The following is a 15664-nucleotide window of genomic DNA, read 5'->3' as shown; positions in this document are numbered from 1 at the left end:
GGTTGGTACTTGGATGGTCGCTTGCCTGGGAAGTAGAGCCGGTCATCTATCCAGTACCTGCTCCAGTCTACATGCTGAAGTATCCTTGGGCGTACTTTGACATGAATGCTGAGTTGCCCCTGATGTATCCATCAGAGGTTGTGTGTGTGCGAATATTAGATGAGGTGCTTGGATATAGAAAGAAAAGCACTTGTATGAATGTGACTGAGTGAAGGAGGCTTGTAGTAAAAAAAGCGCTTTGAGTGCTCTGTTAGCGTAGAAAAATACTATATAGTTACCACTCCATTTACCATCTTGTATCCTAATATAAAAGCCGAGATGGAACGTGAGTACATGGGTTGTTGTTCCACATACAGCGGGTGTTTCAGACAGAGTACTACAGGTGCCCATTTTTGTTGGTCACTGTCGTGCATTTTATACCACTTGCAGTCGCCGCGCCATCTCCTCAGATAAGTGCTTGTGATATTTCCTCCAATAAATACCTTGTTATTTCATCAATTATAGAAAACCACGCAGACACGGCTTTTGTGCTTTAATGGTGCTTTAACTGCAGCTGCTGAAAAATTCAGAGGGGTTGGGTTCAAAACTCGGTGTGTTCCAACTTCTTCAATCACAAGGAAACGCTGTCAGGACTTTGCGAGCGCAGAGGGGTGAGGTATTTTTGAATGTGCTCTCCTGGATGTCTTTTGCTCGCAGGCTAATGGTTTGATGGTCTATAGATGCACCAAAGTCCTTAATAATTCATACAGTAGCTTGTGCTCATGGCTTAATAAAAGCACTCTGCCACAGTGTCTTAAACTTCACCTTCTTTTTTTGGCTTGGAGAGAGCTCTAGTGAGCTGTTGTGCTTCCACTGATGGGAACTAGTATGTGTAAATTAATTTGGCAAGCAGTTTTGGTAATGCCTTTGAAAAGGTGGCTGGGGGGCAAGGACCAGTGTGCTGGCCCACAGTAATGAAATAAAATACAACGCCTGCTTTGCATTTGGCAGCATGTTAAGTCAAGACACTGCTGCTAATATAGATTAGGGTTAGAAAAACAAATTTCCTTGTTTAATTTAACAGCGCTCCACCGTCCTTGGCAGCGTGGCACCACTTTACCTCCCGCTTCCTGTTGTGTTTGAGCTCGGCTTCATATCCGGTTTGTACAGTTGATTCCAGCGTCAATTAAGTCCTCCCCCTTCGAACGGGCCGAGTGGTGACTCATGCTACTCCCACACTGAAGAGCGTGCACTTCTCCGTGTGCGCTCGTGTGAGTCCTTTGAGGGGAAAGCGAGACAGTTAGTGTCTGAAATGGTGAGTGGCAGCAAGGAAATGGCATCCTCAATTTTGTTTGATTAGTTTTGTCTTTTCCCTCATCAGCAGTGCTCTGTTTTTTTCCCTTTCCCCAGCAACACTAGCTCAGAAGAGAAGAGAGAAGAGACAGATGTGGAATTACATTTTACTGAGGACAGAAATCTGTGTGGACAATTCAGTTACTTGCAGCTACAAAGTTAGAGTCGGGTTTTTGATAGTGAACCAAATCTTCTTTGTGGTTTATGGTAAAAATTTGCTTTCAAAGACTGCTTAAATAATTACAATTTCTAAGTAGTCACATTTATACTGCTCTGTTTTTATTTCACGAGCACTAGACAAAGCCCATTGAAACAATTTGTCTTAATCTAATGTACTTTTTGGGGTGTCTGTGTTTATGTAACCGCGCCTCCTGCCTAAATGAGTAAGCAGTGCTGTTGCTAAAGCCAGAAATACATGGCAGATAGTGTGTATTTTTTTCCCTTTATCTTATGCCATATCTGTCCATTCCTCCCTGTAATGAAGTGGGCTGTAATTCTGGCACAGACAGATCGTTCAGATCCCTTCAGTTTCTCGATTTCCATTTCCAGCCCCCCTGACAAGCTGTCCAGCAGATGTCTTCATCACAGATATTTTAGTCTGATGGCAAGATAGACAGAAGATTGGTGGAAGGGGTAGAGGTGGGAGAGTGAGCGAGGGAAGAGGTTGATTCAGTGGAAGAGGGGCACAGCCGACTATTTCGATGCATACTGAAATGGGTGCCTGCGCCGCGTCGATAAAAAGTTTCGGGGGACTTTTTGAGTAAATCTGGGCGAGCGCGGTTAAAAATAAAACTTGATACACATTCAGAGTTAAAACTTTTGAGTAAACTTGTTATTCTTTAAATGCGGCCCATTCAGTCAATGAACAATAAGACAGTTTAAATGCCACATTGACTGGCTGATTTGTCTAATCAGCCTGCTCATCGTGCGCTCTTGGAGCATTTAGCACATTTCACAAATTGCTGTAGTGAGAGAGGAGGTGAAGGGAAAAGGAGCAGCAAAAGGAGAAACTGAGGTTCCACATAGTAGATTTCCTCTGGAAAACACTATGCGGGGAGAGCTTTTAGTGTATAAGCTAATTGGCCCAATTTAGCGGGTGCAGGCTTGTACCACGCTTGGCTTCCGCTAGGCGTTGTCTCTGGCGGCTGGTTGTGGACTCCTGCGGAGAACGGCTGGGCCGCAGGGCCGTTGCTGTGTGTGGGGAACAGCTGGCAATGGACGCAGCTGCTTGATTGTAAATCAAGCACCATTGTTCCTGCTATTGCGCTGGTGCTTGTGTGGAAGCTAGTGGTATCCCACCCGCTAAGGAAATGCCGAACCACAAACAAAGAGGGAAGATAGATGCACATGATTGGGTGATGTGCAGATATTTGATAAAGCTAGTTTCCTGGGGGAATATCTTCAAGGGATCCAAAGGCATTCACTGCTGTGTTAGGAAGTAACTTGTGCCACACATTTTTAACACAGTTGCATTCAAGTGATTGAAACTCATTGTAGTTATTTACAGAGACCATGCCAGTATGGCACTGAAATGGCAGCATCACATGTCCTGCATCTAGAGTACAACTTCCTTGCCTGGTTTTATAGACATTCGTCTACTTTGTGTGTCTTCTGTCTTATCCATAATCCATCAAATCAAACATTCATTCCCAATTCAAGCCCGAAGAAGATCAGTACTGATGTCTCCAATTAGATTTTTTTAATTCTTGACTTGTGACACCTTGTGGCTGCCCCCCTTTCTACGATCTCCTCGACGTGTTAAGGCTGTATGTGAGAATCTGTACCTGTGGTTTTGCTGCCCATTATTAGGATAATTCTTCTAAAAGTGGTAGAGTAGGGAGCCCACTCATGTGTCCACTCTGATTAGACTCAGGATCCCACAGCAATTTGCTTCCTGGATTCACAGTGGGACTTTTAGTGTCTTTGTCCTTGGACGAAGAGGAAATTAAAAATGTTTTCTTTGTGTCCTCGGCATAGATGGAAGGTTTTGAACATGTCTGTTCAGGGAGATTGGATCTAGATGCCACAAATGGCAGCGTCGCAATGATATCCATTAATATTCCTAATATCCAGGTCTGCTCGTTTGCATATTTCAAAGGCATTGTAACTTTTTATGACCTTGATGAGAGGTTTTGGACCTCTCCGGCATGTTAACCTTCAATAAAAATCAATATCTAAGAGTTATTTTAAACAAAAAAAGCTCACCATTTTGAGTTTGAATTTTCATATTGCACCACGTTTCTTTCTGCACCTCCAACAGCAAAATTTCCAACTTACAACTGTTACTCACGGTCTACTATTTCAGCTACAGGAGTAAAATAAAACCACTATTATTTGATTGTTTTGGCTGCCCAGATCAAGTTTTCATTTTCCTGGAAGATTAGCTAGAATTGCATAGTGAAAACAAGGCTTTAAGCAACCAATCCAAACACTCATTTTGTCATTATTCTATAGCCAATTCATTGCACAACCAACATTTACTTTGTTATCATGCCTTGATGGCTGCCTGTTGTCAGTTTAATATGTTTTAAATGTGTAGTTGTTATGGGGGATTATAATGAGACATCTGCAGCAATACCAAATGAATAGTATAAAATATATATGCATTAGTTATGGAAAAATGGGTAAACACACCTTATGGCAGCTGTAAATTTCTAATCGCACGCAGTTTCTTATACTTTATAGTACTGTGTTTGTGTCTTGAGCCACCCATCATCTCTTTATATTCTCACCAAAATGGGAAATTTGTGCAGCAATTTCTTGGGAAATGTGCAAACATGCATATGTAAATATATCATATAAGGGAAACTAGAATTTGTACAATTCAAACGAGCTTGTCGATGAGCTTCAACACAGCCTGAGCTCTTATGCAAGCTTTCGTGTCATTTCTTACAAGAAAGTTTGAAGGACTTTCAAAAATCGTATTTATTTTATGTTTTTCTATCCAGCTATGCTGAATGTACTTTTCTGTGTTCATATTTCCATCAATTTTGACAAGATCTCCAACGCCAGTGGCTTACACGCAGGCCAACCGTGACAGAGCCTCCACCGTGTTTTACAGATGGCTGTAGGTGCTTACTGTTGTACAGCTCTGCTGACCTCCTCTGTACATATAAATATGATCTAAACCAAAGTTTAAAATTTGGTTTCATACCTCTATCAGACCTGTTGCTGCTGATTTTCGGCACACGTTTTATATAGCTTGGCATACCTCAGGCATACCTCTCCCTGTTTCCCTTCTTTAACAATGGCTTCTTGACAGCCAGCCTTCCACTGAGACCCGTTCTGATGAGGCTTCAGTGAACAGTAGACGAATCAACCGAGGGGCCAGATGCCTGTCTCACGTCCTGTGTCAGGTCTTTGCTCGAATATTTTCCTATTTCTTAAGGACATGACTTTCAGATACTATTCAACTGCTGAAGATTGGTTTTAGGCTTTGGACTTCTGCTTTTGTCTTCCACTTGGAGGTGACACAGCACGCCATGCTGAGATATGTCAAGTTTTCACAAACAGCTCTTTTGCAATCCCTTCTTAATGCAAAATACCGTTTTATGCCTCTCAAACTGTTATCTGTAGTATTTTCATAAATTCATCTAAAGAAATACGAATGTGGGAATTATACTTGCACAATGAAAATAAAGGGCGATTCTATTCCATGTGTTTTTGCAACAGACTGCTAGTAACATAGTGCCTAAATCGTCTGTTGTGTGTAGACACAATGCCGGTTCATCCCTTGAGTTATGAGTTGTTTTATGCTTGAATGATTCACAGGTCAGTGTTAAGCAAGACTGAGTGAAAAAGGAGCTGAAACTTTAAAAACCTTCAGAAAGCCTAAAGAACTCTTACTGTAGACCATGTTCAAAAATTACAACAAAGTCTGACTCCGAGGAAGCAAAATCTAGAGAAATGAGAGGATATTTAAGACGTTCAAGGTGCTGTATGGAGTGTCCACGTGAACGCTTATCCTCTGTCGAGGCCCAGATTCCCAGGTTTAGGAGCAATTCCTATATGGAAGAGATATGCCATTCTTTTACTGGTTTTCACATGTCAGCATCTCCTCCTGTAACCTTGTCCGTTAAGCCTGCAACACAAAGAAGATTTAAAAAAACAAACAAACCCATTTCTTGTTTGATGATCAATTTTTTTTTTGTTTTGACAATTTGAAGTTTTTCCTTCGTAAAGACATTTAACCAAAAAAAACAAAACAAAACCTGAACGTCTGCACTAAATTTGTAATTGGACTGAACGACATTCAGCAGATGTCGAGACATTGAATGTGAACCCCAAATGTCAGCCTGGTGATTGTGGCGTAAAATTTGACGGGAATCTGCAAATTCGTGAGAGTTCAGCCTGTTCAACAAAGTTCCAGGGGGCAAAAGTGAAGTGAGGGTGATTTAAAAAATAATGCCATGAAAACTTGTTTATTTATTAGTTAGCCTCATGTAAAATGCAGTAAACTGAACCGTGACAGCACCAAATAGGTACCACCTTTGCCTTTTAAACAACACCAGATCCTCCTGGGTATATTTTATACATATATCTTACAGATAACAACATTAACTTACTGAGCAGTATGATTTATAAGAGCAGCACAGTACTGCGTGCCATGTTTAGTAGTACTTTCGTCCATACATGACCTAAACTCCCACATAACCACCACATGAACCATTACAAAGACACTTAAAAAAAAAAAATTACCAACATGCCACGTTCCTGCGAGCTCATGATGGCACCTGACTTCAGTTCAGAAAACAAGTGTGCCTTTTAAGAGGATGATTGTGCTAAAGGTTTCACGTGGTACAAAGGAAACTTTTCGGCTAATAAGCTATTAGGGACAGGACGGAGAGAAGGAAGGGCGAAATTACAGAGGCAGTGTAGCACGAAACAACGACTTAGCTATTCTCTGTTAAGAAATGATGGACATGACATTTTCTGCAAAACCTTAGTGATTCAGGGACACATTTGAAGCGAAAGTGAAGTGCATGGCAATCTTTTCCGTCACCAAGACAACACTGTGTCCTGTCAGATAGATTGGACTGGTAATGGCTTTAAATACCAGAGTGTCTCTGTTTCTCTCTGTCCTTCCAGCCTCTCCCTCTGTATGCGTCTCTGTATATGTATATACGTGTGTGTGTGTGTGTGTGTGTGTGTGTGTGTGTGTGTGTCCTACATACAAATAGAAATTGGTCGCTTTCAAATGGAGATGATGAATCTTTAGCTGTTGGAATAACTCTTTTCTTGGAAGTGAAGTGGGGTCAAAAGAAAAGTATTTTTTAATGCCACAGCAAGCAGTTAGGTATTAGTCACTGCATTTTTAAAGCTGTTTACAGAATTGTGTCCAAATAGTTTTTTTTCTTAGACAAAAGACACAAAGAAAAGTCAGAAAGAGCCACAAAGAGAGGCAGTGCAAGGGTGAATAGAGCAAAACTGACATCCTCCTTTTCCCATGCTTATCACATCCTTTTTCTTTTAACAGCCAGTTGTAGACACTTCCTTTTTATTGGAACTATATCTGTTCCTTCAGAAACATCACACACAGTTGGCAGTGGAATGCACAATTAGCATATTCATGAGATGAATACAGTGGAAACTTTGGAGTCGCAAGCGACAGGGGGTGTGGGGTGGGAAGCTGTTTGTGTGTGCGTGTGCGTGCGTGTGTGTGAGTGAGTGTGTATGTTTGTTGCGGAACAAAAAAGCAGATGGCACGGTGACTTTGAAAATCCAAAATTAGGTATGTTTTCATGAACTTCATGCTCATTGGCTATGTAAATCGCACAGTCAGACAGTCATGAAAGACAATGTTGTGTGTGTTTTCCAGCTTTTCCTCTGAGATCATGTTTGTTGATTGAAATCTGCTTGCTGCTTGGAGTCTCTTAACAGTTCTAATTTTGAGAGTGTGTACATCTTTGCGTGCATGCGTTTGTGCGTATGCCCTCACATGCTGTGTATATTATATTTTATTGAAACTGACGTGCGGTCTTCTTAAATAACTGCCACGTGGACGCAGATCTGGCTTTGAACAGTGAGATGTTCCTCACGCCATGCCAGAACTACTTTTGATCATTTAAAAATGGAGACCACAGTCTTTCTGCCCAATTTGGACTCAACTTACATCATTTCTGAAAGGCTTTTTAAAATGTTGTGCTTTAACCACAGAGGACTCTCATGGATGTAGGGAAGGAGGACATGCAGAGGGTTGGTGTGACACAAGGGTAGGATGAGACGGAGGCAGGTGATCCTCTGAGGTGACCCCTAAGGAGAGCAGCAGGAAGACGATTTATTTAACTTGAGCAGAATAGCTTTGCTTGAATCACAGTATTACTGGGTCTTGGTGCAGCTGCTCAGTTCCTCCAGTGCCTGAAAAAAGCCACTTCAGGCTCCTTTAACTTAACTTTCTTCTTATTGGCTGCCTCCCAAAAACAGAAGGTCTGATCAGCAGGTGGGTGGGGCATGTGTGCTGACAACCACAACATGCACATCAGATGATGGTGTAAGGATATCCACTTGTAGGTGGTGTGGTACCATTATCTGACTAGTTTGGTTTATGAGTTAATTGCACACAAAGAGAGCGTATGCAGGCGACATGTGACATTTACTCATCTGCTGCAGTTTGTCTGTGAAAACTGCAATAACGTCTAATCTCTGAACTTTTAAACAGTTTTTTTGAAAGTGTTGTTTCGGCTTGCAGAGAGTCATTAGCTGAGTTAAATAAGGTTCGAGTGGTGCTAATTGTCCCGAAGCCAATCACTCAGATTACTGCCTCTAATTAATGGCTTTTTCTGACTTTACAAACAATAGACAGTTTATCCAGTTCTATCAAAATGCAAATGTACATTTTACAGTAGAGATAATAAACATATTGAGGTCAAATAAGAGTCCAAGCTACACATTTATCTCAAGGTGGAATCAAGTTTGTGTGTGAAATATATCTCCAAAGATAATGAAGATTATATTGTTATAAGTACAGTTGTGTTATGCATATTGTGTGTGTGTTTTTTGTTATTAAACAAACACATTCATCCTCTTACTTTGTTTGCTTGGATCAGAAGCATCCATTGGCTACCAAATGGCCAGTGCTAGCAAACCTCAGGTGGACAAAGACGTGGTCCCCGTACCTTTGTAATACCATGTTTTCCAGGTCTTTATTATTTACTGAGATAAAGCGGGAAAAGCCTTACCACTATAGAGTGATTTAATTACTGTATTTCAAAGTGAAAGTAAATTAATTAAATAAGTCATTTTTAACATGTTAGCCTACTTTTGTAACATAAAGTAAAATCACTGTAAAACTTTAGCAAGTTAAGTAAAGCACCGCAGTGTTTCTCAAACTCAGTGAATGATGTTGATTGATTTCAGCTCTAATCATATTTATATACAAAAAATAAACAGATAAATACATTATTCAGCCAACAATAAAGACTTAATGTGTTTATGATGTTGAATTTTTCAATCTTCAGTCTTGGTGAGGGCCTTTCCTGCTTTGGGACCTGATCAATAGTCAGGTGAGCTCAGCAGTCAACTGACTATTGATCAGGTGAAGTCAATAGTCAGTATAACTTTTTCACATCAGGCATGTGACTTATAGCAGCAAGTGCACAGTTGGGGGAAGTTTTGTCAATGATGACTGTTTCATCAGGTTGTTTGCATTAACACCGCTGGCACCATGAACTGGCTCATGAAGATCATACTGTTGTGGCCACAGCAATGGTGACTGTTCAGAAACATTACACGGTCCCACCTAGAAGCTCATTATTTAGTTTAGGTAGTGATGGATGAGCAACAGTTAAAAGCATCAGGCATAGATCAGAATATTGTAATGTATATGCAGACAAACCCCTTAACAGTATATGATAAAATAGCTAAGGCCCCAGCCAACCGCATGGTAACCACTGGTCGCTAGGGAAAAATGTGCGTTCCCTGACCAGTTGGCGAGTGGTTGCAGGAGGCTGCTTGCTGCCGGTAGGTGCAGTTGACTGCAAAAAGTTACATGGTGTGGCACAGAAAACTGTTGCTTGTGTTCACCAGCTTGTCTGCAAAACCTTGCTAACCAACTCCTGAATGGTACTGAAACGTGAAGTGGCAACTGTTTGCCTTAAAAGGAAAAGTTGTGCCGGTAAGCTATATCTTTAACTTTGAAGGCAAACTGTCACTGCTTGTAGTTACCAAGGCTTTTGCAGATAAGTTGGTATTTTCAGCGCAAAGCAACAGCGACTGCAACAATCCACTAGCACCAGAACAATCTTTGCGACTCACTTTACCAGTTGACTCCATTTCCCTCTGGGATTCATAAAGTTTGTCTTTTTCTAATTTTGATTCTGACTGCCAGCAACCTCCAGTAACCACTCCCCAACCGGGAAGGTAGTACACGTTTTTCCACAGCAACCAAAAGGCTGAAAACAAAGCGAACTCCGGCAGCAAAAGAGCAGCGTTTTTATCAGTCACCACTTTAATACAAGTTTCAACTAGTGTTTAATTAGTAGTTTCAGAAGCTTTCTTACGTCCTTTTTTCTATCATTGGAATGCACCAATGGATGACTAAGTTCGTAAGTGGCCGGTCCTTATACACAGTATTTGTAATGCTGCTTTCTGTGTATGTGTGAATTTCAGACATGGCACGCCGTTGGTGTACTTTGGAAGGCGGCTTCCTGAGTTACTATGAGAGCGAGCGAAGCCCTTCAGCCATTGGCAGGGTGGACGCCACCGAAGTCATTAGCCTGGCTGTCAACCACACAGAGACGATGACTGGAGCTGGGTATGAATGCACACACAAATCAACTAATTAGTGAAAGTGAGTACATGAAGAAGAAAATCTAAAGGCTTCAGGAAATTACTTCAGTCCAAATCACGGACTAGATTTCAAAACTTTTTGTGTTCCCCTAAGCTTGAACTGATTCTTTTCAAATGAACATCAAACTTATTTTACTGCTGTTATTTTAATATGGGTGTAAGACAGTGCCAGCATTTGTTTTTTTTAATGTATTTCTTAAACATATTGATATTTTTTTAAACTCACAATATGAGCTGTCCAGAGAGAACTCTTAAATAACCTCAAACCTCCCAGAGCAGCAACAAACACCATCACATGTCCAATAGTAGCCCATGAGAGTGTAACAGTTCTTTAAACCTTGCTCTTATTGGCTCATTGTCTTACTAAATTAGCCAACCTCTAAGTTTTGCCATGAAACTCTTCCTTAAAATCACCTCGTACAATTTTGGATTTATCATTCCCTCAGTGAATCTATCCAGGCTCCGAGGTAGTGAAGCAAAGCCCAAACCTTGATGCTCCCTCTACTTGTGCTCTATCCCGTGCTGTAATTACATTTTTCAGGGTTTTTTCCCCCCGCTTTCAGACAAAACATTATACATTTTTGCCTAAACCTTCAACTTGAAACAAATTGAGATATCAGAGAGGGACAATGCTTCCATTAGCATCACTTTTATTCAGTGTTTTCTAACAGTGGAGCTACAAACGCAGATTTAGAGATTTCTGCAGAGATGTTGTGTTTCTACACTTGGCCCACTTTCAGGATTGAACGTTCTGCACTTGGTGTGATCTTTGCATGATGCCAGCTATTTTCTTATAGATGATTTGTGTTTTTGTGGGTTGGTTTAAACTTTGGTCTTCATAAAGGCGTTTGTAGCTTTTTCTGGCTTTGCGCATCTCTACGAACCTTCGATGACCTTCAGAGTTGTTGCGATGTTTCACACCAATCCGTCTTTATTGTGTGCCATTATTTAGAGCCAGGGACACCTCTGCAAGTCACGCATCCCATCCTGGTCATACCAGATATTCACAGCTTTCCCTGCTGTGCTATTAATGTCGAGCATTTAACATTAATTTAAATCCAGTATGTGGGGACCGCACATAAATTACACTTTGCAGGAGATCAACAAGGTAATAAGGCTTTCATAAACACTCAACATTTAAATTTACTCTTATTCATGCACATCCCTCGTACATAAGCATACGCAGCACAACCCTGCAGTTAAACTGCTTTGAAATGCTTCATTTGCATCCTCTCTACTAAATCATAATTTATGTGATTGTTAAATCTGCTTTAAGGACACACGTGTCACACAAAAGGCATTTTGAATAATTTATTTCTTTTATTGGTTAAAATAATTTTTACCGCACGTGTTATTCATCTATTGCAGCACCACAGCCTGCTTGACGTGGATGTATATCCAGGCTTCTGCTCTGGTTCTTTCCCCTCGTCGTGTGTCTCATTAGCATAACCTCAGACTGAGCATTATTCAGTTTTACAGAACCATCAGGGCTTTATGAGCGCTATGTTTACTATTTACTTTGGTGGGGATGCAGTTTTAACTGCCACTTCCTGTGTTCGTGTTACCGTTCCACCTCACCCCGATTGCGTTCAGCACTCCTCAGTCAGATTATGATGCAGCTACACCACAAAAAACAGCAAAAAAAAGTTGCTTTGACAACAAACTTTTATTTACTTATTTATTTATTTCTTGTGGAAGTGGTACAAACACTCAAAAAAAGAATCAGCAGATGTCCCCATACGTCCCCGCTCACGTGCGTCACACTCCCACTGCATCCTGTATGTGCGTTCATGTGCCTGTCCCCCTGTTCCCGAGCTCGGAGTCTGATAACTGCTTATGATTAAAGCATAAGCCAAGTCCTTAATGATAGCAGCAGATGTTATGAAGAGGAAACAATGCTTTTATTTGTAAATGTTATGTATACAGCCATTAGAGACACATCTGGCTTGCTAAAACTTTGACCTTTTTTAATGAGCTGGACACACACACACACACTGCCGTGACAGGTTACACTGATAATCATGCGTGTGTGTGTTTGGTGAGTTTTCTACAAAGCAGCATCGTCTTGCACCATTTTTAGCCCTGCACATAAATCTCAGTTACAGGTCACGGCGTGACCTCGGCAACAGCTATTATTTCTCCGTCGCTGGCGCTCATAATGGCCGTGCGTTTCACTAGATTAAGCTCTGCCTCGCTCCGTCTCAATCCTGCAACTTCCAGCGTTCCCAGCATGCCCGTGCACGGAGAGAGCCGGGACGTCTCACCTCTCCAATGTCTGCCGCTCATGAATATTAATGTATGCAGATGACACACTCCCACCAGCAGCCTATCACCGTGCTGCAGGAGACCGTAGGTGTCATTTCCATTAAACATGGCATTTGGGTAATTTCACCGTGGCAGAGGACACCGTGAATTATAGCGCAGCCCCAAAACATACGTTGGCTAAAGTTTATGAATATTAGAAATCCACTCCTAAGGAATTAATGCAAAGGGAGTATGTTAGATTTTTTTTTTCTCCTTGCCTAAAAATTATTTTCTTACTCATCTGCCTGTTCTGACAAGAATATTTGTAAGTCGATTCCAACCTTCAGATTTAGCTAAAAGCCCTGGAACTGCTTCTTTTTCGTCCTTTTTAGCTGCTTTTTGGTGCGGTTTCATTATCTGTCATGTTCGTTATCATGTCCTCCTCTCGCACGCAAGCTTTTTGGAAGAGCTTAGACTTCGACTTTGCAAGTGACATGGGGTTTCTATGTAGGGCAGGGAGTTTAGACTTTTCCGAGGTACACGAAAGCATTGAGGAGAAACTAAAAAACTACAAAAATACATGTAGATAAGTTTGTGCACATTTAAAACACAGGTAAGTCTTGTACAGCAGGTTTCCTCTGTGAGGAAGTGTTTCTTAACTCACTCTTAGTATAAAAAACTATTTTAACAAGTAGTTTTTTATACTTAAAATAGCACGCACGTGTGTAATTGAAGCCTACTTGAAAATTGAATTGAACCAATTTAAAAATCTGGTCTCTAATAAGGAGGGTCAGCTTTTTACAGTAATGTGTGAAATATTTCCTTAATCATGGAGTTTTCACATGTGCAATAAAGGACAGAGAGCTCTTTTGATTGCTGTGATAAGGTGGCAGCATGCGCGTGAAAATTGAGGGTTCCTTATTTGATTTTCATCTGTGCAAAGTAGTAGAACTGAAATTCTTACTTAAAGAGTCCCGGATAAAAAGATGAGAAGTGTGGAAGAATCATATCTTTGGATATGCCTCCAGAGCTGCACAGGGAGAGCGGTTCCATCTGGTTTCATCTGGTCGACCTAGGAGGAAACTGACGGTCAAACTTTAGGGTGATGCTGTGGTCTTTGCAGCAGTGGCATCATTGTGCGAACAAAACAAAAGCCAGACAGAGTAGATTGAGGTAAAACATGCAAAATAACAAAGACAAAGAAGAAATATAGCTGATTTATGGCGGCAGAAGCGTGTTATAAAACTGTTTTGTCCCCACGCAGGAGGACATAGCTGGGAATTATCATTCTAATGTCCATGTACATCAAACTTGATGTCATACCCAAGTTTATCAGATCCGTCCTGCACAGCGTGGCGTGCAATAAAGTTTCTTGGGCTGCTAACAATTGCATCATTTGTATCATAGGTGCCTTAATTTCTCTTGTGGAAACGTGGTGGGACCAGACAGACAGCTGTACATCTAGGACAACATTTTGAACATCTCCATATCTATATTCAGATAAAACTGACTGATATGTGTCACTAAGACTAGATGGTCAGGCTCAGGCTCACATAAAAAGACAGACTTCAGACTCTTCTGAGGTGTAAACTAACCAAATCACCTCTTTGGTTGCACTTTAACCATCACAAAGCAAGAGACTAAATGTCATTATGTGTTCATTTTCTTATTTCTGTCCATTTATTTTCTTCTGCTAATCCAATTCAGGGTCACATGGGGGTCTAGAACCTATCGCAGCTGTCATAGGGGGGGAAGGTGGGTGCAGTGTGGACGGGTCACCAGCCTGTCGCAGGGATAGGTAAGAGAGACAGACAACCATTTGGGCAATTTAGAATCACCAATTAGCCTAACCCCATGTGCAAGTGTATGTACTTTGAGAGATAGGAGCGCAAACACGAGGAGAACATGCAAACGCCAGAGCAATGGATTTGAACCCGTGACCTTCTTGCTGTGAGGGCATAGGGCTAACTACTTTTTTCTGGTATATATGTGTATATATTGCTAGAATAATAGACGGTTACAATATTAAACATGGTGTATGTGCAAGGAATCCCTGTGAGGCAGGTCCAGACTGCTATAACGAAACAGCCAGAGTGTGCAGATATCTCCAATATGGGTATTTCAGGTACACAGCACAGGCTGTGAGGAGAAAAAGGCCACACAGTTGCTGTTCAAACAATGGCCTAAAAGTAGATGACGCTGGATGAACTAACTAAGCTGTAGCAGGGCCCAGTATGGGACAGACGAGGATTATTTTGAACTGTGAATCATGCAAAGCTGCTCTCACAGATACTAAAAAAAGGAATATAGAGTTGGAAGTAACCATAACAGGTCCCTTTTTAAGAAATCTCAAAGTTACGTCATCTCGCAGTCTATGAATAAATCCCACTACAGGACAGAGGAAAATGAGTGACTTCAAAGTAAACTCTTTACTAAAATTAGTGTTTCTATTGTTGTCGTGTGCTTGTTACCTCGTGTGTCGCTCGCCTGCTGCAGCGTGATTGTGATCTGTATCATTTTTTTTGTCCTTTGTTACAGTGCATAACCAACCTAGTGACTCTTTTCCCCTGCCTGAAAGTTACACAACAGCTAAACTTTCAAACTAAATTTAAATTTAAACAACAGCAAGGACAGAAATATCCCTGCAGAGCTCTCTGCTCCATGAGAACAAATGCTGCACCCTGTACCAGGGCAGGCAGGACCGAATTCTGATCACCGTTTAATAAAGGCAGAAACCATCTTACTGCCTTAAGCTGACTTCTCCCACCAAACTGGTGTCCACATCAACTTTTTTTAAAGGCATAAAGTTTGATAACTACATGTAGTTTGCTGTTGTGCAGATAAAGTTTATCCGTGAGGTGGTCCATAGGGGACAAACCGTTTCAAACTGATGCCATGTACAACACAAAACAGTGACCCATGTTTGCTTCTTATAGCTCATGTTCTTGCTCACATCATTATTTCAACACCTTTCTGTCTCTCCTTCCTTCTAGTTTGCTTCCTGTTTCTTTCTCTCCTCTTCCCCCTCAGCCGCTCCGTCCCTCTGGGACTCTCATGATGCAGCGTTCATCTCTCATCTCTCTCTTGTCCTTTCTTTACAAAGGAATTTTCCCCAGCGCATCAAGGTAACCCCGCCCCCGCCGCTCTCTCCCTCGCACTCCCTCTAGGACCCCCTTTCTAACAAGCACCTGCAAGCCTCCCAGCGCGGAGGCAGCAGGGGGGGATTGCAGGGAAAGGGGGCGGGCCAGGTCACGCAAAGAGCGCACAAACACCCATGTCTCTCCTGTTCCCCTGACACGTT

The 15664-nt window shown here is 41.5% G+C and overlaps 1 protein-coding gene across 2 annotated transcripts in view; it reads left to right on the top strand.

Annotated features, from left to right (window-relative positions):
- arap2 (ArfGAP with RhoGAP domain, ankyrin repeat and PH domain 2) overlaps positions 1-15664 on the top strand; it is a 175820-nt gene that overhangs the window by 113407 nt on the left and 46749 nt on the right. For both annotated transcript variants that reach the window (XM_024806350.2, XM_076881779.1), the window contains exon 15: positions 9940-10084. In XM_024806350.2, coding sequence (XP_024662118.2) covers positions 9940-10084 — 145 coding nt within the window. The remainder of the gene's footprint in view (positions 1-9939; positions 10085-15664) is intronic.

This window comes from Maylandia zebra, linkage group LG3 (genome assembly GCF_041146795.1).
Source record: "Maylandia zebra isolate NMK-2024a linkage group LG3, Mzebra_GT3a, whole genome shotgun sequence".
Classification (NCBI taxonomy): domain Eukaryota; kingdom Metazoa; phylum Chordata; class Actinopteri; order Cichliformes; family Cichlidae; genus Maylandia; species Maylandia zebra.
The sequence above is the reverse complement of the archived record's forward strand: the minus strand, read 5'-3'. Positions and strand labels throughout refer to the sequence as shown.